Genomic DNA, 23519 nt, shown 5'->3' on the forward strand with positions numbered 1-23519 from the left:
TCCTGGTGAGTACCGGCTGTAGCATCTCTAGCTAAAACGCAGGGATGGAGGTACTATTTTTGTTCCCCCATGGGGATAGACTTTCTGTTTACCTTGACCACGGCTTTCTCTTTGTGTTGCCAAACAGATGAATGAACATCTAGCATGACATGCAGAGTAATACATATGTTCCCTATCTACCAACCCTCATTCTACTCTGTTCTAGCATTTTAGTTGGGTTTCTGTGCACACATGCTTGAGTGCTGATGCCCGTGTGAACGTTGTCTTTTATGGACTTCATAAAAAATGAAGCACATTAAGCATCCATATGTATGAAATTTAGTATATGAATAATGCTTGACCTGACTGGATTCCATCAGTGGCTGGCATTACTAAATTCAGTGAACTGTGATTTATTTTATGGAGTGACAGAGGGATCTAAACACATAGTCATACAGTCCCCACTGACAGGGTTCAATTCTTCAGACACAAGCAGACAGAAGAGGAGCCTAATGGATTTCTGGGTCCATTGCCAGAACCACAGGATGCCAGAGGCAGCTAGAGGTCGAGCCTCCACCTGGCTGTCTGGCTCTGGAATCAGGTAATTGCTCCGTCCAGCAGTGCTTTGAGGATGGGTCAATGCACTGTCCTCATCCTGGGGAATAGGCTGGTTTTGCAGTTAGCTTTTATTGAAGGAAGTCATATTCAAACTTTTCCTGTTTCACAGCAACTTCAGGCATTGTCAAAAAAAAGAAAAAGTGAGTGTATGTTAACTGCATGATACCTCATTCAGGATTTGCATAATGAGTGCTGTGTAATAATGCAAGCCAGACCAATTTTGCACAGAAAGATTTGAATAGTTGGCTTCTCTGAAGAGATACTGACAAGACTGCTGGAACTAATCGACTATATGTTATCACAGAATCTGCAAATTTTAAGCAACCCCACATTTTTCTTGATATATTTCCAGTAAAACAGGAAATAGGTGCAGGAATTTATTAGAACATGTGCAAACATAAATGGAAATATAGCACATAAGCCTAAAAAAGAGTTTGTGCAAATCTAACAAGCTTGAACGTCGATATTTGGTAAGAGCACCTCACCTATGTTCTTCAACACAGCCTGAACCACCTCAAAAAGCTTGCTTGTAATTCCTTTAATTTGTCTCCAGGAAAAATTCTTCAGGTTTCTTTAAGGACATCCAAAGTTCTTCTTTGGATGTTGACTGCCATTTGTTCTGTTCTCTATCAAGATGATCCCAAGCCATGGGAAGGATTCATCCCTCCATAAGACCTGTTGCCTCTGATTTTCAGTGCAGTTCTTGTATCATTTGGCATACCTCAGCCTTTTCTTCCTGTTTCCCTTCCTTAAGAATGGCTTCCTTACAGCCACCCTTCCATGGAGACCATTACTGATGAGGCTTGGCCAACAGTACATGGATCAGCTGAAGGTCCAGATGCATCTCTCAGGTCATGTGTCAGGTCTTTGTTGGATTTTTTTCCTCTTTCTTAAGATTAAGATTAAGATCAGATTTATTTGTCATGCATACACACGAAATTTGTCCTCCACTTTTAACCCACCCGTTGGCACCTGTTGACACGCACATGCACAGGGTCACACACTCATAGAGACAGATGCATGTCTTAAGGGCATCACTTTCAGATACTGGTCATCTGCTGTTAATGTTTTTTTCTACCCACAACTTCTTTTTTTCCCCCTCCACTTGGCCTATTTCCTCATGTTTTTAAGTACACATTGCACACCATGCTGACAACAGCTCATTGGGAATTAACTTGTTGGTGCAAGAATATAATTTTATGTCTGTCAAACTGTGTTATCTTTGGTATAGATGCCTAGATGCAAAGAAATTGCAATAAGTGATGTGTCTCTGTGATGGCTGCTGTTAACAGAGTGCCTAAAAATACAATTCAAAGTTATTTGCTAAGTTGTCTGTTATGTGTAGACACAACACTGGAAGTTAGGTACGTTTTTTTTTTTTTTTTTTTGCTTGAATGATGCATGGGTTAGTGTTAAGAAGCTTAACAAACAAAAAACAAATTCCTCTGAAATTGGTCGGGTACAAAGATTGGACTGCAAATAAGTGGAAAAGCAGCCAGTGTTCAAAGAAAAACAAAAAAACCTTCAGTAAGCCTGTATAACTATTGTTCAAGGTCACTTCAGATATACAAGAAAGCCTGGCTCCTTGGAAGCAAAATAAAAAGAAATGAGGGTTGGCTCAAGACTTTTGCACATTACTGTCGGTTCCTCATATTTATTCACATCTCCTTCCTTGTTTGCATTTCAAGTCAAATAATTTCACCCTGAGGCAATATTGCTCAGGAAGGCATTATTTGTACCACTGTGTTGGTAGATGGGTACATGAAGCCATTTGATAACTACAGGTATAACCTTTATGCACTCCAGAAGAAACATGCATAGTTTTAGAATTGAAGTCCAATATCTTCCTTTGGAATAACTCCTGTGTGCTGTCCATCAGTAAAGACTCTTTCTCCAGAGGCATTTAATTAGGTGATAGTCTCAGATCAGCAGAGGGAGCCCCAACTCTTATCTAGATTTCCTTTTCTTTACATGAACAAAGCACAGCCGTAGCTGTGTGATATCCAAAAAGACATACTGCAGCATGAACACAGTCACAGTGCGGACAAGAGCCTGAGGGGACCACATACACCCATCAAAGACTATAGAAACCATTATCTGGATTAGAAGTGCTTCTTGAAATATCATCACTCAAAAGACATCAAGGGCATCAATTCTGGTTTTTGCTCTCTGCTACCAATGTTTGTTAGATGTCTCCATAAAGCTGTATCTTTCTTTTGCATGTACCAACATAATTTTACCTCAGCTTCAACAGTGCTGGTGGTAGTCTGCTTTGTAGATTTCCCACAGCCTGCAATCTAATATGTATTTGCATTAAATGAAAGCTTATAGTCTTTTTGTTTGCAGCCAAGCCACACATTTTAAGAATGTGCTGTCATAAATAATTAAATAAATGGTCATTTAAAAGACTTTGAAAAATGTAAATGTCTCAATGATTTGACAATACCCTTGAAGGTTCCTCTCAAAACATAATCAAGCAGAATGTAGGAAACTTTGTAACAATCACAGTCATTTCTATTTTGGGGGAAACTGCCGCACACTTTTTCCTCTCTTGTTTTACAGGAAGTTCAGCTGTTGTTGATATCTCCTGCTGCATGTTCAGTTCTTTGTTTTTCATGCAAAGATTATAAGTCTGGGAGGTCTCTGTGGGCCCCACTGATGGGCCTGCCTTCCTAAGACTTAATGTATACCCCGAGGATATAGTGAGTCATAGGATTTATGTAGCAGTCAGTTCACAGCCCAAAGGTGACAGATGAAGCACGGGTGGAGACTCAATATCTGAAAGATAAAATGTGATAAAAATAACACAGCAGTGTTTCGATACACTACATTTGCAGGGGATCTGTTTCCTTCTGTGCTCTGAGATGCACCAACAAACATACGATACATGCACAACACACACAGAGCCATATAAATGCAAGTGGGTGAGTAGTTTACTATGTGTCTTGTGAGAAGCTTTATCGCTATCACTGCTGTTTTTTTTTTAAAACCCAATAAGGAAGCATTTGCAGTATTGCTGTCTTTCTAAGTGATGAAAAGTGTGGGTCTAGCAAAGTCAAATTCATTGTAAAGTATAATGTCTTACAATTAAATTGAGTGCTGCTTTGGACCAGCTTTAGTTCTACTAAAGGAAGTGAGAGTGACAGGAGGGGAATGAGTGTGGTCCAGCTCAGGGAAGGGTACACTGAGGGCAGGGAGAAGCGAAGAAGAGTACTCTCATCTTAAGGTTGGTGAATTTACAAGTGCAACATCAAGTGGAGCATGTACTGTATGTTAAAGTGCAACTACGGGCTTATGTTCTAATGATTTGGTGCGGTATATCAGGGGGTGCCTCTAATGCATCAAACAGTGCCTTCTCCATTCATGTGCACTTATTTGTGTGTGATCATCTAAATCAGTGAGAACAGAAGAGCAAAGGTAAGGGTGATAGGGAGGCCCATGATTCTTCTACCTCGTTAGTGAATAATAAACATACTGTCCTCTGTCAAGGTTTAGTGCAGTGAAATATAGCTCTGCCTCTCCCCTCTCCTGCTCCCTTCAATTCCTCCTCAACCTATCTCTCTCTTTAATGAAATAAAGAAATTGCTCTGTCTTTTTCCTCTCCTTCTTTACACTCTGCCTGAGCTGACACTTGGCCAGATTCTCTGGTGCAGCAGGAGCTGAGTCATAAAGGTTTCAATGAGCCCTGATTTATGGACAGAGATGTAGATGGGGGTGAAGCAGCGGGAAAAACACTGGTGTCAGCTCACTGATCACAAAGAAGCTCGTCAGAAGATGATCTGCTAACTACAAATAAAGACAAAAGTGCAACTGTAACTCAACTGTTACATTATACTCAAGTTATCAGAAATTGTACGCTTTATTTGCTTTGTCATGTTGAAATTGGTGTTTCTAGTTTTATTCTGTTTGTTTCCCCCTTGCATTTTAATTGACTTGCTGACTGTGCTAGTTCACTGCTGCATCTCCATCCTGTCAGCTCAATTTATCAGAGGGGATCGAACCAGAGATTTTTTTCCTGCCATTTATGTACTTTTCCATTAACCTCTATTAAAGAAGAAGATTAATGAAAAAGGACCTCTGGGCTAATAATCATATAAATATCTATTTTCTTGTTCATGAATCACAATGTTTGGACTTTAAATATGATTTTGTGTGTGTGTGTGTGTGTGTGTGTGTGCGTGTGTGTGTGTGTGTGTGTGCGTGCGTGTTAAATATGATTTGATTTGACTCCTCACTGCAGCTGTTTGTTTATGTAAATACAAATGAAAAGCCTGGAGGTAGTTTTAGGTTGACAAGGCTTCAAGGCTTTATTGGAGTTCAGTGCAGCACACCATGGACTTAAAAGCACTCAGTGGGGACTTGAGGTAAGGCATTTCAAACTGCTTATTGCACATAGATAGTTGTACAAGCACATTTTGGTGACAGTAAAGCACCTGCGAACAAATCTCCACAAAGCAGATATTGTTTTTTCCTGACACCTTCTGTCTTCACAATTGGTCTAACTTCTTTGCTGTTACAGTTTGGACGTGTGCATTCATGCTATAAGTCGCTCAAGTGCATCAAACAGATCATAGATCAGTTCAAGAAATTTTCATTTGATTTGAGACATTTCTGCATATCAAGCACCAATTAACTTCGACGACTACATTTAAACTTTCCTGTCTGTTGTTTTACCACTTTTCTCTTCAGTATCCACCTCTTCTTCTTTTTCAGTTTCTTCCTCTACCTCTTTTCCACCTTCCTCGACACCCTCTTCTTCTTTCTGCCCGGCATCCTCCTCTTCTTCTTGAGACTGGCTCTCCTCTTGTCCTTCTTCCTCATCTTCTTTGTCTCCATCTTCTGCTTCAGCCTCTTCATTCGTTTTGAGGAGGGATTATGGTTAGAAAAAGTTTCTCATGATACACATGCATGTCAATAAGGCAAATGACTATACTGACCTTCTCCATCTGCTTCCTCGTCTCCCTTTTCTTGTTCTTCCTCCTCTTCCTTTTCCTCCTCTTCCTCTTCCTCACCCTCCCCGTCTTCCTGCTGCTCCTTTTCCACCTCGTCTTCCTTCTCGTGTCCCAGCTCCTCTTTTTCCTCCTCCACCTGTTCTCCCTCCTCCTCTTCTTCGGGAGGGCTGGCCCCTGCCTGATATGCTTGGCTTGCAGATATTACCTCCTCTGTGGAGAGTGACGATGTATACAAGCGGGAGCTCAGCAGGTATGGAGCTGCTGAGGCCAGCTGAGATGGCATGGAGACTGGAGCTCTTCCAAAGGATGGAGCAGAGTACATGGCTTGGGAGTAAACAGAGACAGATCTTTGTCCTGCCACGTTGAAGCGATTCTCCTCTCCTTCAAGAAGCTTCCTAATGGAAAAAATGATTGGGGCTGCTGATTCATTTCAACCACACAGTTGCAACACAGTCTCGAAACCACTGTGGATAAAACACTTACCTGTATGCTGCAATTTCAATATCTAATGCCATCTTTACATTCAAGAGGTCTTGATAATCCCTTAAGTAGCAAGCCATGTCATTCTTGTTTGTCCTCAACTCTTCCTCCAGTTGACTTATCATATCCTGTTTAAAGAGAAACATCAAAGAAGCACATTATAGAAATGATGCAAAACAAATATCTCATTAAATCTTTTAAGCAGCACAATTAGAACTGAATAACTGGTCAGGCTTATCCGAATCACAGAAACTAGAAAAAAAATAACCCAAACAAACAAAACAAATTAAACTTTTAAAGTATTTTTTTGGGCTTTTTATGCCTTTAATGATAGGACAGTGTGAGAGAGACAGGAAGCAGGGAGATGGGGAAGACACACAGCCGCTCAGTGTGGGAGTCGTACCGGGGCCCGCTGCATCGAGGACTAAGCCTCTGTACATGGGGTGGCTGCTTAAGCCACTATGCCACCGACCACCCCAAATAAAACTTAATCTTAATGTGGTTTACCTGCAGTGCAGAAATCTCAGCACTCTGTTTCTCCTCGACATCCTGAAGTTGGTTTTCCAGAGCTTGGTTCATGTCTCGGCAGGCATCAATCTCCAGTGTTTTACCTTTGAGCAGTTGACGGTACTCTCCAGCTTCATCTTTGGCACTGCGTGCGCTCTCTGTGTTGCGAGCAGAGCCTACGGTCATCACATTCATCTTGTCACAGAACCATTCTTCGGCCGATTTAAGGTTGCGTTGTGCCAGCTTCTCATACTGGCCTCGAATGTCACGAAGAGCAGCAGACAGGTCTGGCTTGGAGATCTCCATCTCCACTGACACATCTGCGCTGTACTGTATTTGGGCCTGCAGCTCTGCAATCTCGCCCTCACAGAGGCGCTTCAAGAAGGTCACCTCATCCAGGAGGGTCCCAACTTTCTTCTCAAGCTCAGCCCGGCCCAAAGCAGCTTCATCTGCTCCTTTCCTGGCATCCATGAGCCGTCCTTCAGCCTCCTCTCTGCCCTGAACTTCATCATCGTAGTGTTTATGCAGATTTTTCAAAACATTCTCCATCTCATCCCTGTGGTCCTGGGCTGCTTGCTTCTCATGGCGGGCTTCTTCAACAGCAGCACGGAGCTGGCGGATCTCATGCTCATACAGGCCCCGAAGATTGGTAGGCTGTGTCTGCCTCTGCCGGAGCAGTAGCAGCTCAGTCTCCAGCAACTTGTTCTGCTGCTCCAGTTCATGGACCCTCTCAATAAAGCTTGCGAAGCGATCATTCAGGTCTTGAAGCTCAGCCTTCTCCTGGGTCCTTAATGTTTTGAACTCAGAACTGACTTGGGCTGCTTGGTCAAGGCGTAGCTCAGTGGCAGCTGCAGCACCTAGACCAGGACGTACGGTAGAGTAGCTCGAAGTAGCTCGGCTGTACGTTGGATAACTTCTCCATGAAGATGCATAGGAAGTCACTGGAGCAGAGTGGGTGGAGTAGGCAGACCTAGATCCAATTCCTCCTCCAGCTCCATATCCTGCACTGCGCACAACTACTCTCCTCTTGTAAGTAGGAGGGAGGTAAGGGTCAAAGCCGGCCGAAGTCATGACTTGAAAGATGGGCTGCTCTCTGTAAGGGAATACAGCTGGGTTGACTGCACAGTGAATCTGCATTACTCCGGCTTTTATAGAGCCAGTAATGACTGTGACGTAAGCTATTTTTTGCTTGCATGCTGACAGAAAGAATTGATTATGGTGCCTGCCAGCCAGTCTCAGTCAAGAATGAGATAGGGAGGGGTGAGGATGAGTGTGTGGGTGGAGGAGGTGGAGAAAAGCCAGGATGAAGCAAAAAGGGACTGCAACAGACAGGGTCACCAAGGACACAAACGGTATACTATTACTCCCTAAAACTGCATAAGAAGTTAAAAAATGCCACCATAAAACCTGACAAAGACATACCTATCTGCCACGTGCCTGCTCCAAACTCATCTTGGTGAAAGCACGATTTGCTTAATTTTTGCTTTATTTTTCACTAGTTAAACAGAACATCAATAAAAATATTATCAAGATGTATAATCAGATAAAAAGTATCACTGTAAACCAATACAAAGATGAAGGTAGAATGATAAGATTATCCTGCCTTACATCTTACATTACATGTAACCCTCTAGTGGTTGTCTGTTTTTTAATTCAGGTTACACAGAACATTTTTATTTTCATATTTATACGCATATATATATATATATTGCATGACATAGTTGCATATGATTCTAGCCTAGTTTAATAAGCTGTTTCAAAATGCTAAATTATTACTTATGATTTATTGCGAACAGGAGCTTGGACACATGTACTTTTGTGACATATTGCATCTCAGAAATTATTGTTGATAGCAGTGTCATCCAATATCTAAATATATCATTGGTCAAATGAATCAACCCACAGCTCATTGACCAATGAGTGACTACCTTACTTATTGGCGGGTAGCAAATGTCTTCCTATGACGCAAACGCGTAACATGCATGTCTTTTAACAACAAAGGATGTTTATAAATTTAGTTTCGAAATTTCTTTGTGATTTATAATCACAGTCGTTTAGGAGTTTAAAGTCTTGCACATGTGTTTTCAACTTTAATCATGCAGTTACACCGGGAATGAACGGTATGTCGCCTAGCTTTGGGAGTGATGGTTGCCCTGTGAAACACAAGCTAACGTTAGCTCACATAATTTCTTTACAGATTTTAGCTAGCTGAGGTAACAATTTGAGTTGTAGATTATTTGAATTTGCAGCGTCACCGTAGCGATTAATGTATATCTACTGTCCATAGTGCTGATCGTGTTCCTCACTGATACCTATACTTGCTCAAGGCAAATTGAGCTTTTTTTCCCCATCTTATACTTAAGCTAACCAGGCTAGTTTAGCAAGTCGGTTCCAAGCCCCTCTGTCTGGGTAATTGTGTAGTATTAACACTTGACTACACTGTATTTCCTTGCTCTGCTCTCCGTCTTGGAGGATATATTTTCGTCTCATATTCTCAGGCAAACTAAATGAATGACAGAAATAGTCGAATGGTATCAAAGTTTATATTGTGAAAGATATTAAAAGTTTTACATTTCGTTCCTCGGGTCACCGTATATTTCTTGCTGAGTTGTTAATGTTCCCTGTTTGTGTCGTTTTCTATCCCGTTTGGACTCATCAGTTCCTGAAGAACCAGTCAGAAATTGATAAACTTAAAGGTGGAAAATCTACTTTCCAGATATTAAAATGGTAAGTGGTTTTTCTTAAATATGAGGAGGAAAATATGATATTAAACTGCTGATGATTCATTGTGTACATTGTTCTGTTCTCAGCTTATGATGTATCACGAGTTGTTTTTTGCTTTCTCCCTTTTTCTTTTTGATCTTTACAGATTCGCATTGCAGCTCTAAATGCTGCTTCAACAGCTGCAGATGAATCTCAAGACCCATTGAGAACTATCAAGAGTCAGACAAAAGAGGCTCAAGTACAGACCATATGAAGATGAATTAGCAATATTTAGCCATACTGCATGATGCAAATTCTGTTCATGCTAATGAGTCTCATTTTCTGTTGTCTCTCTCTACAGGAAGCAGAAGCCTTTGCTTTATATCATAAAGCTTTGGATCTGCAAAAACATGACAAGTTTGAGGAATCTGCCAAGGCCTATCATGAGCTTCTCACAACTCCTCTGCTCAAAGAGGTAAAAATACACCACAATACATTATGTTTCCTGTTAATATTGTCACAGCAAAAAAGTAGCCACAGTAGTCTTCAGTGAAGCTGTTGGAGGCATTTATTTAGTTCCAGCTTTGCGTTGTCGCATCACATATCTCCTGCTAAATACCTTTTGTACGCAGTGTGTGACATTTGGTCAGTTTTCTAGTCTTGGCGTGTAAATTTCCAGTTTTTACTTCAAATTTTGCATTTTGCTTGCACAGATCTCATTCTCTTATGAGAGCTGTAAATGTCATTATTCATGTTGCCGCTTTAGATTGTACTTGCCAAATCTAATATATCCTGTTGTATGGAAGGCCATGCCCTCGGATGATCAAAGAGTGGGTCTCAAACATCCTGGACTGATGCTGAAGTATTCAACTTTTAAAAACTTGGCTAGTATGGCTGCATCTCGGGATGATTTGGAGACCGCTATGGAGTTTTATTTGGAGGTAAAGCAATGAAAGTGTCATCTTAGTAATTTGTTATTTCGTAATTGACATTTGGTTGTTACATATCAATCCTTTGTGTATCATTTTAATGTATTTCAATAATACTGATGAGTAGTCATGCAATATTTATAGCTCTTTCTTGTTTTTCAGGCAGTTATGTTGGATTCCACTGATGTGAATATGTGGTACAAAATTGGTCAGGTGGCTGTGCGACTGGTGCGCATCCCTCTTGCTCGTCATGCATTTGAAGAGGGATTGCACTCTAACCCAGACCACTGGCCATGCCTGGACAACCTCATAACTATTCTCTACACACTCAGCGACTACAGCTGTATGTAATATATAATCTTAAGCTCATTGCTCATTACAAGTATGACAGCCCAAGTTTGGAAAGAAAGGTAACTATTATCTATTATTTTCCAGGCTGTTTGTACTACATTGCCAAAGCCCTGGAGAAGGACCATTGTTACACTAAAGCCCTGGTGCTGAAGGAGAAAATCTTTGAGGAGCAGCCATGTTTGAAACGGGATACGATGCAGATGTTCATGAAATGGTGAAACCAGCTCGCTTTTTAATACGCCATCTTCTTTATGGTGCTCTCTGTCTGCATCTTCATACTTTCACAAAACTGAAAATCTTATTTTGCTTTGGTGTGGATCATTTTCAGCGACATGTCGATTCATTATGTAGAAGTGGAAGAAGAGGAGCGCAGATCCATCGTGGAGGAGGCACTGGAGATAAGAAGGCGCAGGCAGGCTCTCTCCCACTGTGAACCAATGCCTGACCTTGTCCTTATTCAGCCCATCCGCTGCCTCTCGTGAGTTGTTGTTTACTTTTCCTATTTTGGATGTTAAGTTTAGATGCTACTTTAATTATTTGAAGAAAGAAGAAAAATAATACATGCACAGCTTTCATACAAAGCTGTTAGGAATTGGGATAAAATGCACTCTATTGAAGTTGTTGGTAGAGTATCCCTAATCTTGATGTAGGTTTCTTTATCCTGGGCTCAGTTTTGTGAATCTTTTGTTGACCTCTACTGATGAGGGGAGAAATATTTAGTTTTTCCCCCACAATTTTTGATCTGTTTATCAGAAGTCTCTCCTCTGTTTATTCTCAGATGGAAGCATGTTGGTGAAAGCCTTCTTGCAATGTACAAACATCAGACCACATGTGAGCCACCACGCCCGAGTCTCGGCCGCAGAATCGACTTGTCGGAGTACCAGGACCCAAATTTGCTGCAGAACCTCCCCCAACCGAGCAGCCCAGTCAGTATGGGCCAGACCCTCGTGCTGAGCAGTAGCCCCAGTTCCTCTCTGCCGCCAGTTACCTTCTCTGAGCCAGCAGTGCTGCTCCAACCTGGCGTTCAACCTCAAATTACAACAAGCCAGATGATTGTAGAGATCACTACTTGTCCACCCCCTGCTGGTCAGTTTCTGAAAGGATTTTCTTTTTTTTCTTTGCTTGTCAACATGATTCTTTTTGGAAACTGAAAATTAAACTGTTTCACAAATTTTCTGTAATATTGTTTGTGTTTACATATGATTACAGCTACGGGATTGACAGGAATGGAGGTTTCTCTGTCAGATAAAGTGAAGAAAGCTCCAAAAAGGAAGCGCACAGTGGAGGATAGTGGCGAGACAGCAAAGCGTCGATCGGCACGTGTTCGAAACACAAAATGCAAGAAGGAGGAAAAGATTGATTTTCAGGAGCTGCTTTTTAAATACTTACCTTCGAGGTATCTGGTACTAAACCTAACACACAAAGCACAAATACAAAAGCTGTCACAGTTTTGTTAAATTTTAAAATGGATTTTTCTGGTCTGTGTTAGGCTAAAAAAGTTTGATCCTGATAATGATGATGAGAGCCTAAGTAATCTTGAGACACGGTGTGATGGGAAGGAGGCTATTCAGCCAATACATGGGAGTGGTATGCCGCTCGACTCAGTTGAATACATGGAATCTGGTATGTATTGCATTATGTATATGTATTTACTATAAGCTGTTCTGTTTTGGCATTTTTTTTATACTAATAGTGAGTATTTTCTTTAAAGAGCAAAAGGATGTCCACAACTTCCTGCTCAGTAATATGACCAACGGTGGAATACTGGATCTGATGATGCGTTATCTGAAAGCAGTGGGTCAGAAGTTCACGGAGGAGTGGCCTCGGGGGCTAACTGCTGTGGTGCTAGAGGTCTATCAGACATGGAGGAAGCACAGCAGTGGCCTGCCCAACCCTCTCCTTCGGGACTGCAGCAACCAACACATCCGGGTAAATGACAGGAAAACTTGTTCATTTCATGACTGCTTAAACTCGTTTTTGGTGTTAGAGTAGTTTACTGTAAGCCCAAGACTTCTTGACAAAAATAGATAACTAGATTGAAGTCCATCTGCTGCAAAAGAGCCCAGGCAGCTTGTTCTTCACAAAGGATAATGCTTCTTTTTTTTCTATCAAAAGTTCTTTTTTAGCCTACAGTCCAGCTCTGCATCAGATGTCATTATAATGAGCAATCCCGCTAACAAACAGTCAAACGAAACAATCTTGTTCCTCCAACTCAGTTCTCAAATTGGCGTAGCAATTACATGTCATTATTTCTGTAGGATTGATTTAGTGACATATTAAATTGCAAGCCTTTGTTGTAATTACAGCTTGGGAATTGTTTATGTTTATTATCATTAAAGTGTCATTTCACCCCCAGTTTTGCGTCCAACTCCACCCCTTCCATAGTTTTAAATAAAATACAAAAACGGGGGCAAGCTTGAGCTAAACGGGGCCAGTGGGCAGGATGTGAGACATGGAATCATCAGACATCTGTCCATTTCAGAATCCCTACAGTAAACATCAATGTGAGGGAGGACCACAGTGGTCCTAACTAAGTTAACTAAGTCAATTCAAGCTGCTTATTCCATCCATAGTCATGCCTGAAGCTGGTGCTCTGGAAGCTATGGTTCAAGCAGAGGCAGTATTTGGCCAAAGCTTGCGTCAAGCGTAAATAGTGAGTTGATCAGCATTTATTGATCATGGTCTTTGAGACTCAAACTCAGTTTGGAGAGCTGGGGGAGGTGAGCCACCAACATCCAATTAAAGGCTGCTAACTTTTTTTTCAAATTTACATTTATATGAAGTTTGGGTTGGAAATGTACATGTTCTTTTCTTGATTTTTGATGACATTGGTGAGGTTCGCCACAGCACAGCTGTATGGTAGATGTTTGGCTGAAACTGGTTTACCGTTGCCTTACAAACACTGTCCGGTATTCTTCTGGTATTATTAGTGTTTCTAGAACACTGGATACAGTTTTGAAAATGTCAGCAGAATTTAGTTTCTCGTTCGGTTTAAATTTTCTTAGATTGGAACCGAGGACCAAAGACAAAAGTGTACTCGTCAGACTTTGCCTCAATTAAATGATTTCATATGTTTTACATGTTTAGGAGATGATGGCAATGAGCTTGGCCAGTATGGAGTTGCAGTTGGAGCAATGGTTACACAACAAAGGGAAGACTGGTAAGTCAGTGAGCTCAATCGCATCATGTCTGATTGGCTCTTTATAAAAACTTGGTAGCATGATGCTTTTCAGTGGTATGCAGGAGTATTTATTTTGCAATGACTTGGTGTAGTCCAGAGGGGAGCTGCAAAGTCTGTTCATCAGCCTGTATCAACTGTCAAAGCTCTTCAGTAACTGTAAAAACGAATCATAACATGCATGATTTGTTAGTATCACTGCTATATAACAGTCCATAGATTAATGCCACCTGCCAGCTCATTCTTGATTTTTTTTTAATTTACTGGAATATAATTATTTACACTTTGGCTTTTAGTAACATATTATTTCTTATCTAGTTACTCCAAGAAGAAGCTGTAGTAGTCCCAGCAAGGATGCAACGGACTCAGAATTCCCTGGGCCGCACTTCCATAGTGATTTATTTCTCCTAGCCCTTGGTTCTTCCCAAAAAGATATTTTTGAGAATGATTGGTTAGATGTTATGGTGCGTGTCTACTGGCTAAAGGCGCGGTTCTTGGCCCTCCAGGTAAAGCCAATAATTTCTTCTTTCCCCTAGCTTGATATTTGGTTATACAAGTCTTTTTCACACATCTCATTCATATGTGACCTGAGAGGCTGAATTTATTCTCTGTTGACAGGGGGGCATGGAGTTGGCCCTTGAGAGCTATGATGTATGTATAGGCTTGTTGCAGAACAAACCAAAGACCCCTGAAGGAAAACATTACACAATCAACCTGCCCAACCTACGTGTAGATGCAGCCATATCTGTGGAGGAGGTCAGTTTAATGGACAAAAAAACATTTCTGTTTCATTTCCTTATGTCTAATGTATTATTCCTCCATGTCCAATCCTTAACACTGCCAAACAAAGTTTACAGAGGTAGTGAGATGAATGCTGAAACATGTTACCATGTCCAATATAAGCGCTTCTGTTGCAACTGTTTGGCTGAGTTTCCTTTGTTCCCATGGACAGATTGATAAGAGGCTGAAGTCTCTGGAGCGATGTCAGTCTTTAGAGGAGATTCAGCGTCTCTTTGAGTCTGCAGACTTTGAGTCTGTTGTGCGTCTGCTGCAGCCCACTCTTAATTATGGAAACAGGAGCAAGTCTCTGGAGTTTGTGAGCTCAGCACCGGAGCGTCCTGCACAGCTGATGCTGCTACAGGTTAGAAATACCACAACAACAAAAAAACTTCCTCCGCAGGAGCAAGCGAGCCGTTTTAAGATGAATTGCAATATATGCTAGCACAACAAACACCAAAACAGCTCTCCATTGTCATGTTTTTGTTTGAATAAATCCATAGTTATGTTATGTTTGTTATGCTCAGGGGAGCACCTGTTCTGTGTTCCTGCTGTGGAAAGGAGACTGATAACAACTGAGTATCTAAATCATGATGTACATGTCTCCACGTGATGTGAGTTTTGATTCTCTGCCTTAGAATTCGTTGTTGAAGCTGCAGGAGCACCAGCAGTGTTTGGAGTACAGCGAGCTGTCTTTGAATGAAGCCCTGCAGCAGCTCAACTCTGCTTCAACCGGCTCCCCCCCGAGCAAGGAGGAGTGGGTTAGCACTATTGGAAAGTTGCTGGATGGGATTGAAGTCTGCTTCACCAAAGAGTCTGAGCTTCTAACCAACGTCCCCCACTTCTCTAGCATGGCTCGACTTGCAAACAACCTAATTCAGGTGGCTGATGTGACTGTAAGAAACGGATTAAGATTTGTGAATTCATCATTTGTGTGTTTACTTTCTTTTCTTTTTTTTCCCAGTTGATTGATCTTAGCATGAGCATTTCGGATGATCCCAAAGAGCCTTATTTCTTCTCAGTTCTGCCTTGGATTATCTTGTATCGCATCATTAAACACGAGGAGGCTGCTTTTGACTGTATGCTCCGACAGCATATGTCTTTAGATGACGATGAAGGTTTGTTAGCATCTTGTTTTCATGCCTTTGATCCTCCCTCGTATTGTTACACTTAGCAAAACTTTGAAGTCTTATTTTCAGATGAGCCAGACACTCCCATGCTGCCCTCCTCCCTGATGCTCTTGAACACGGCCCACGAGTATCTTGGTCGTCGTTCTTTGTGCTGCAGCTCAGACGGTGCACTCCTCAAATTCTTTGTAAGGTTGATTTTGATCTTTTCCATCAAATACTTTTAAAATGTCAGCATGGATTTTTGCATGTTGGTCTACAATAAAAATAAATCTTTTATCAGTGACTCATTTTGTTGCATTTTTGTTTGGTGTAGGTTCGAGTTTTGGAGAAAGAGTTTGCAACTTCTACCAGCGTTGACTCTCATCCCTATAAAGAAGAGTTAGAGATGGCTTTGGAACAATGCTTTTTCTGTCTGTATGGCTACCCCAGTAAGAAGAGCAAGGCCCGTTACCTCGAGGACCACTCATCTCCACAGGTCATACCTTTAATTTGCCACTTAAAAGGTGTTCTATGAGCTTGAAGGGAATCTGTCAATTAGAAATAAAACTGCAAAGTTAAATAGCCAAAATCTAATATTTTCTAAGGTTGCCGGACCCACTTTTAATAAACAGGTTATTTAACTGAAAATGTAAAACCAAAAACAACAAATGTAGCTGAGCTGCTATTTAGATAATAACCAAATGGCGATGAAGAGGCGGTGAAATAACGAAGAGGTGGCAACGCTTTGACTAATTGGTACAATTACTCAGCGATATTGGCAAACTCATATAAGATAGGTGTCTGAAAAGAAGCAGACTGCTGACGATGCAAGCAAGCGCCCTCACTGACCTTCACAAAACAGAAGCAGGCAGTTTTTTTTTTTTTTAGCGTCATTGAAGTACGCTGATCTGGTAGCATTGAAATAAATAGAGGCATTTGTAATAGCATTCGTGAAATAAAAGCATTAATTCAATTAATGAGAAATGTGAACAGATTTAGATAAGCCAGGTTCGTATTGCTCACTGAAAGTACTCAGTTGTGCTCTCACTGTTATTTAGCGTTTGATGGACTCTTTCTCTTCTCCTCAGAGAGCTCATAATGTGCACACTCTTGTACAGCTCATATTGTCTTTACAGAAAAACACACAATTACTAACCACAACTTGTCACGCGGAGGTTTCGAGACTGACAACTCGCATACAAAATCAGATGAGATTGATTGATTTTACAGTCTGTAGTAGAGCTGAAAGCTCACTATACTCTGCTGTGCAGGGCTGACATCCGCAAACCAGTCAAAAATGATAAGCTAATTATCTCAGATAGTCGTGCTTATCAGAAACTGTTATCCAGCACAGCCCTGAGGATACAGTGTAATGCTATTGTCTCATGATGCCGTGGTTACAGGCTTGTCCCCTGATAGTAAACTGAGTGCAAACGTGCTACAACTGGCAGCGAGAAAGGATTTGATGGGCTTGTTTTAGCCGGTGTACCCACGATTTAAAAACCCATTTAAACATGCTACCTTTGGGGCGGGGAATGGCATTAGAGTTATTCATAGCCGCAGGAGAGTTTTGTGCAACACCTGATCTTATGTATCATCTGTGTAATACCTGTGTCCAACCACCAGGTGGGTGTCAGTGTGTAATTACAGAATTCTCTAATTATGGACTACCACAGTGCAGGAGTAGAGTCCCCTTGTTGCAGTACCAACATTTTTCTGTAGCACAGTGTGTTGAAATCCCATGCCACTAATGATTTCTATGGAACTGATCTGTGATCTGCAGGTTGAGCTCCTGTGGGGTGATGCCCTCTTCATGTTCCAGTATTTCAAGCCAAAGTCACTGCCTGAGTTTGACAGCTATAAGACGAGCACGGTGTCTGCGGAATTGGCCAATCTGCTGAGGAGGTTTTCCGGCATAGCCCCCACAAGTGACACTCCCATTCTCACCATGGATGAAGTGGCAGCCTACATTGAGGGCATGACAGAAAAGGTCAATCAGTGGGACCACATTGAAAATATTGAGCTCCAATGAGTCAGACATACTAAACATAGATTTCATTAGGGAGCAATCTTTTTTGAAAGACTACATCTCTGTCACTCAAATCTTCATTTGCAGGCTTGTCATTGTGTGAAGCAAGATAATTAAATGCATGTTCAATTTTGATTTCTTTAAGGCTCCGTGCCTTCCTGTGGGCAGTGTCCCTGCACCTCCTATCACCAATGAAATCTACTACCTTCTGGCTGACTATCACTTCAAGAACAAGGAGCAGTCCAAAGCAATTAAGTTCTACATGCACGACATATGTGTCTGCCCTAACAGGTAGCTCATTTCTCTACTTTGGTGTCAGTTACATTTTTTTTAATTAGATTAGCTTTGTTTTTTTTGTTTTTTCTTATTTTACAATGATACTTGCACTGTAGTAACTGCAGTGACGTTTTTCTTCAGCGGAAATGATGCACAAAAAAACCGTCTCTCCTCAGGTTTGACTCCTGGGCAGGTATGGCTTTAGCCAGGGCCAGTCGTATCCAAGAAAAGCTCAATTCCAATGAGCTGAAAAGTGACGTACCCATCTGGAAGCACTCACAGGCTGTGCTTAACTGCTTTAAGAGGGCCCTGGAGATAGACCTTTCAAACCTTTCCCTGTGGATTGAGTATGGCACCATATCATATGCGCTGCACACATTCGCCTCACGGCAGCTCAAACAGTGGAGAAATGAGCTTCCCCCGGAGGTTGTTAAACAGGTACGGCGCACGTAGCTTCCCACATCAGTATATGTTATGTCAGCTTTCATGACAGCTGTTTGTGTCACTTTTGATTCTCCGCTTTGGAGTTATAAGCAGAATGAATTGATTTGTCGCCTTGAGATAAATGACTCTTGAAGTCTCTTTTGTGTTTCATGTTTTGGATTCAGATGGAGGAAAGAAGAGACGCCATGTTGGAGACAGCTTTTCAGTGTTTTCAGGGTGCCTCCGGCTGTGAGGGTGACAGTGATGAGGAAGAGTGGCTTATTCACTACATGCTGGGAAAGATAGCAGAGAAACGCAAAAAACCTCCGGTGGAATATATGCACCTTTACAAAAAGGTAAAAAAAAATCTGTAGTTGAATTCCTGGTGTGTTACAGAGCAGACAGAGAAAAAGGGTTCAAGCTTAAAAGTCGTTTTACAACTTTAACACGGTACTGTACACTGCAGTGTGAGCTGCACACAGTGTGTTTGTGATGCTTGGGCCAGGTTTTTTTTTTTTTTTCTAAATGATCTCTATCCACTCTTCACTATGTAACAGCCAATCCGCTCAGTCTGATCTGCTAGAGTTTCTGTTAATCAGCCCAAACCGATCTGATCCCCAGCACCAGTTTGGGCGTTTTCCTTGCTCTCCTTGGAGTTGTTTCAAATTACACCCACAAAAACAAAGGCCGCTGCCTTTACACACTTGCATTGTTTTTCATTTCCCTTGATGGAAATATTTATGGAGTTAGTCATAGCTTTGCTTCTATGATTCAATCATTGGAAGCTGGTGAGCCAAATGAAACGCGCTGTCATGGAGGTCAGCAGTGTGAATGCAGTGAACCCTGATGTCACCACACATAGCTGTCTCCTACTCCTTGTCACGCTTCATTTTATTACTTTGGGAGTTAATTTGTGTTCTGTCTTCTGTATTTATAGGCAGCCCACTATCTGCATGAAGAAGCTGCCAGGTACCCCCGCAAAATTCATTACCATAATCCTCCTGACCTAGCCATGGAGGCCCTGGAGGTGAGCTGTCAGTGACTGGTAGCTCAGACAGTTTTGCTTAAGTCACACTGATACAGTGTTACATAAGATGCGTGTAAGAAAACATTAACATTTGGAGACAAAATCCACTTACCTTCTGAGCTTTAAACCTGTTTTTCTAACTTCATCTAGCTGCATTTCCGTCTGAGTGCCAGCATCCTTAAATTACTAGAAGCTGAGGAGCCTGACCTGGAACACGAGCTCTTGTTTACCTTGTTGGTTGAGGCAGCTACGGGGCCATTTGCGAGGGGTGAAGAAAAGAGCATGCCAACCATGCCAAGGTCCAACGAAAAGTAAGCTATATGGAAATAGGACTCACTAAAAACTACAAAAAAAGGTTGATTTCTCAGAGGAACGTTCATTCTTGTTTTCATTTCATTTCAGAGAGAAACCTTCCTCGATAATGGATGAAGACTTTAATTGTTCCTCAGTTTGCATAGGAAATGTCCACAGCTCCTCACTTCCATCAGTTGCCACTCCAGGTCTGACATCCCCTCCTTACGTGGCCACGCCATTTGACCACGATTACGCCAAACGTAAAACACTCCGAAGGCAGCAGTGGCAGCAGCAACGGCATGAGGAGCGGCAGGCTGATGGTACAGTCCCAGTCCTAGACGCTGTCTCTGGGGTTGGGCTCTTTGCCCTTTTTGCACTGGTACAAGAAGCCCACTGGGGAGTGCTCAGATTGCTAATCACCATGCTCAATGGCTTCGTTTTCAGTTACTATGGTCCCCATGCACGGGGTGATTGGGGTGTGGTGAAATGGGCAATATGGCTACTGATTATTTGACTAATTTGCTTTGCATGATAAAGCACCAGTTTTGAAACAAACAGAGGCCTTGGTGGAGCTTTGATGAGAGCATTAGGGCCTGTGTGTGCATGTGTAAGTGTGTGCTGGTATAACATCAGTCTCTTTTTGCTGCTTTATTTCGATTCTTATTTTCTCACCAATCATCCAGCCTTTCCTGGTAAGTTAAAATTGGTGTTTCATTTAAACTTCCTTATGCTCATAGCGTCGCATTGTGCACATTTGTGCTGTTTTTTCATTCTTCCAACTGCTCTGAATTTGCTCTGTGCCAAATTGATCCCAGTTGCCTGGCCCGAATGTTTTGCCATTTGTGAAGTTTTTTTGTTCCAGTTGTTATATGTTCATCAGAAATAACCATCACTTATAATCAGATATTTCTTATATGACTACAATAAGTTGAAATGTAGCCCCTTGGATGGGATGTTTGATGTTTTTGGTGTTATACAGTATGACCCATATAGATGTTTATTTTTTTCTCCCATCAAGCTGGGGATGAGAAAAGGAAAAGGGCTGATCTGAAAACCATGTAAAAGTTACTACCATCACCATCTTTTATATTTGCATTTGAAGTGGTTTGTGCCATTTCTGTGTAACAAACACTGTGATATTTGTCCTCCCACCCCATTCGTGTATGGTGTTTAGCTTGAATGTGCAAATAACGCAGCCATATTGCCCATGTTGCCAGTTTTGTCACCCTTTTCAGATTCCTTCCTACCTACCTGCCTACCTACCCACCTACCTACCTGCCTGCTACCTCTTTGCCTGCTTGCTTTTACCACCTGCTTTGCCATTTATATGCATGTAGTTCTAGTGGGGTGACTGTTTTCACAGCTGGGCAAAGTCAGTCCTTTATAACAATCCACTAAACTGTCTGGTGTGTCATAAAGTCACGTTGTTTGGTTTGGGGGTATTTTCTCAAAAAGGGAGATGGGAAATATTTCAAAATCTTCCGTGAATCATGTTTGCTCTCTTCCTAATTGGATAAAATGTCTAATTATGGTCAATTAGTTAAAAGAATGTGGCTGCCTTATTATTGGAACACAACTCTGAGACTGAAGTCAGAAAATGCCCCACCATGCACATGGCTGCTGGTAGGTGTCCCATCTCTGACTTGAGACTTGGTGAGTTTGTCGAGGTGATAAACTGTAGAACCAAATTCAGACATGCATTTTCAAACCATACTCAAGTAATCTTTTTATTGTCTACAACATGATAATTATGCCTTTATGTGTATTATGAGTGATCGAAAGTCAGTTACTGGAAAATAACTGCAACCAGGACGACTTCTTTGTCAGCTAAGCTACTGTTTTCCACATTTCTAAACAAGACTGCTTTCAGATCATAGATTGTGGCCTTCATTTTCAAGGTTGCGGTGTTTATTTGAACCTCGTAAGACCACTGAAATAATACCATTTTGCATGCATTGCAGATTTGGTGTAGGTTTTTGTTGGGGAATATTTGTCTGAATTAGGTTCTACGTTTTCAAGGGGAGTGCCATCAAATCTGTACTCCATTAAGAAAGATACATCATTTCATTTAAGTTTATTAAAGATATAATTTTTGCTCAATTTAGAGGTGCAATTATGGTTTATCTTCATTTTATTTTTTTAAACCAGCTTCCTCATATCTTCAACAGCCTCACCAGAGTTTGACCATGATTACTGCCTGCCCAGGTCTGCAATATGGCTGGCTTCACTCAATGGTACTGCCCTTCTAACCCACCAAAATAAGGTGCTCTCTAGTAAGAAGCACTGAGTACACAGCTGCTAGCTTACACAGTCTTTTACAGTACCATAGTAATTTTGCTGTTAACTCACAACTGTTGTGTGCATTAGTGTTTGATTAGCAAACTTGCTTTCTTATTAACAGTTCCCTGCTGAGGATGTTTTGCTGAGGCTGCAGAACATTGCTTTTAAGAGGAAAGCTGGCATTTTGGTTTTGGACCATTTGCAAAAACAAACCATCTCTCTTTCCGAACAATGTGTCATCCGTGATGCATTGATAAGAATTTGTGGCTATTGACTTATTTTAGTACAGTATGATAACTATATATTCTGTTGGTCCCCACATTAAAACAGTGAATGTTTTTGTTTTTTTTCTGAGCAACCACCACCTTAAAAATTTTAAGGCATTTTACACAACCAGAATAATTTAATGTTGTTTACAAATTAGATTATTATTTCTGAAGTCACAGAAGAATTTATTTAAGCTTTACGTTTTGGACAAAAAAAACTCATTCATAGCTGTATCGGTCCACATTGTCTCAGATGCTGAGAATATCTCCCTGTGTGCGGCCATGCAACTGGCAGCATAATCTGTGTTTTCTGTTTTGGCAGAGCGAAGTCAGGACAGTGAGGTAGTATTGCTTTCTGATTCCAACTCCACCCAGGATGCCTTCACAGATCCGACCAGCTCACAAGACAGCAACCACAAACCTGCCTCTGTCAAAACTGGTTCATCGTCATCGGAAAACACAACCCCTGTGAAGGACGGGCAGCCTTCATCAGAGGACACAGGTAGTCCGGCTTCAGAAAATGGCATTTTTCTTGATATGCTTTACTTTAATTATCATTACTTCTCTTAAAAGTGGTAAACTCAGATCCTTAAGTGTCAATATGATTATTTAGGTTCACATAGAGACCATACTGGCATCCCGACAGAAGAGAAAATCATGCAAGAAGTAGAGCCCGTAGTGGTGGTAGTCCTTGATGCTTCAGCCCCGAAGGCCTCTTCAGACCCCTGTCCTCATGCTTTGCCTGTCCCAGCCACCCCTCCGAAGCCAGCAACTTCTCAGCAGGCCTCTGCTCAAACCCCAGCCAGTGAAAGCAAGAGGAAGCCAGAGCCCCCTCCTGAGGTGATCGAAGTCCCCAAAGCCCTTCCCGCTGAACGAGCAGATCAGAGACACATGCTGGTGGAGATGTGTGTCCATGCTCTCTTCCTCTGCCTCAGTCGTTTCCCTCAGCACTACAAGAGTCTCTACCGGCTAGCCTTCTTTTATACCAACAGCAAGACCCACCAGGTCAGTCCTACACTGTCAGCTGATGGCACTTGCATTCATGTAGCACTTACAGGTCAAGCCATCCATAAAATCCAGGCCACACACTCATAACCCGTGTCTGCTGTGAGCAGGCCCGCCGATGGGGGGGACAAACGGGCATTTTGTCCCGGGCCAAGGAATGGGGGGGGCCCAAAAAAAGAAAAAAAAAAAGGAATATGTGCATTAGTCCGCAAATATGTCCAAATGTTTCAGGCACGCACGCCAATCAGGCTGAATTGATTTGAGAATCATCCCCGGTCAGCTGAATGACAGCCAGTGTAACGCGGCTCTGGTTTAACCTTATTTTGTTTAAAATAA

The 23519-nt window shown here is 41.7% G+C and overlaps 2 protein-coding genes across 6 annotated transcripts in view; one reads left to right on the forward strand and one right to left on the reverse strand.

The window, feature by feature from the left end:
- Positions 1 to 4948: 4948 nt before the first annotated feature.
- neflb (neurofilament light chain b) lies at positions 4949 to 7638 on the reverse strand. The gene is made up of 4 exons (XM_075469100.1): positions 6537 to 7638; positions 6033 to 6157; positions 5535 to 5944; positions 4949 to 5448 (listed from the first exon to the last, which is right to left on the reverse strand). The coding sequence occupies exons 1-4, from the start codon at positions 7605 to 7607 to the stop codon at positions 5246 to 5248; spliced, it is 1809 nt and encodes a 602-aa protein (XP_075325215.1). The 5' UTR covers positions 7608 to 7638; the 3' UTR covers positions 4949 to 5245.
- Positions 7639 to 8486: 848 nt separating this feature from the next.
- cabin1 (calcineurin binding protein 1) overlaps positions 8487 to 23519 on the forward strand; it is a 40969-nt gene continuing 25936 nt past the window's right edge. For 3 of the 5 annotated variants that reach the window (XM_075468434.1, XM_075468436.1, XM_075468438.1), the window contains exons 1-30: positions 8487 to 8656; positions 9196 to 9263; positions 9406 to 9498; positions 9601 to 9714; positions 10046 to 10180; positions 10331 to 10511; positions 10604 to 10733; positions 10848 to 10997; positions 11298 to 11605; positions 11729 to 11915; positions 12009 to 12142; positions 12231 to 12448; positions 13607 to 13679; positions 14016 to 14203; positions 14316 to 14453; positions 14650 to 14838; positions 15113 to 15355; positions 15439 to 15592; positions 15674 to 15789; positions 15918 to 16079; positions 17367 to 17573; positions 17758 to 17903; positions 18065 to 18326; positions 18497 to 18667; positions 19249 to 19338; positions 19489 to 19649; positions 19741 to 19952; positions 21801 to 21866; positions 22501 to 22680; positions 22792 to 23183. In XM_075468434.1, the coding sequence (XP_075324549.1) occupies positions 9261 to 9263; positions 9406 to 9498; positions 9601 to 9714; positions 10046 to 10180; positions 10331 to 10511; positions 10604 to 10733; positions 10848 to 10997; positions 11298 to 11605; positions 11729 to 11915; positions 12009 to 12142; positions 12231 to 12448; positions 13607 to 13679; positions 14016 to 14203; positions 14316 to 14453; positions 14650 to 14838; positions 15113 to 15355; positions 15439 to 15592; positions 15674 to 15789; positions 15918 to 16079; positions 17367 to 17573; positions 17758 to 17903; positions 18065 to 18326; positions 18497 to 18667; positions 19249 to 19338; positions 19489 to 19649; positions 19741 to 19952; positions 21801 to 21866; positions 22501 to 22680; positions 22792 to 23183 (4803 nt within the window). In that variant the 5' untranslated portion in view covers positions 8487 to 8656; positions 9196 to 9260. The remainder of the gene's footprint in view (positions 8657 to 9195; positions 9264 to 9405; positions 9499 to 9600; positions 9715 to 10045; positions 10181 to 10330; positions 10512 to 10603; positions 10734 to 10847; positions 10998 to 11297; positions 11606 to 11728; positions 11916 to 12008; positions 12143 to 12230; positions 12449 to 13606; positions 13680 to 14015; positions 14204 to 14315; positions 14454 to 14649; positions 14839 to 15112; positions 15356 to 15438; positions 15593 to 15673; positions 15790 to 15917; positions 16080 to 17366; positions 17574 to 17757; positions 17904 to 18064; positions 18327 to 18496; positions 18668 to 19248; positions 19339 to 19488; positions 19650 to 19740; positions 19953 to 21800; positions 21867 to 22500; positions 22681 to 22791; positions 23184 to 23519) is intronic. The other 2 variants (XM_075468437.1, XM_075468439.1) reach the window with 2 other exon arrangements.

This window comes from Odontesthes bonariensis, chromosome 6 (assembly GCF_027942865.1).
Source record: "Odontesthes bonariensis isolate fOdoBon6 chromosome 6, fOdoBon6.hap1, whole genome shotgun sequence".
NCBI lineage: Eukaryota > Metazoa > Chordata > Actinopteri > Atheriniformes > Atherinopsidae > Odontesthes > Odontesthes bonariensis.

Bases quoted from the DNA above. Each gene is read 5' to 3' on its own strand.
- neflb (XM_075469100.1), bottom strand. From the start codon at position 7,607: ATGACTTCGGCCGGCTTTGACCCTTACCTCCCTCCTACTTACAAGAGG. The intron at 6,158-6,536 runs GTAAACCACATT...CTCTTTAAACAG, and splicing joins CTGAGATTTCTGCACTGCAG to GATATGATAAGTCAACTGGA. The intron at 5,945-6,032 runs GTAAGTGTTTTA...TTTTTCCATTAG, and splicing joins ATTGAAATTGCAGCATACAG to GAAGCTTCTTGAAGGAGAGG.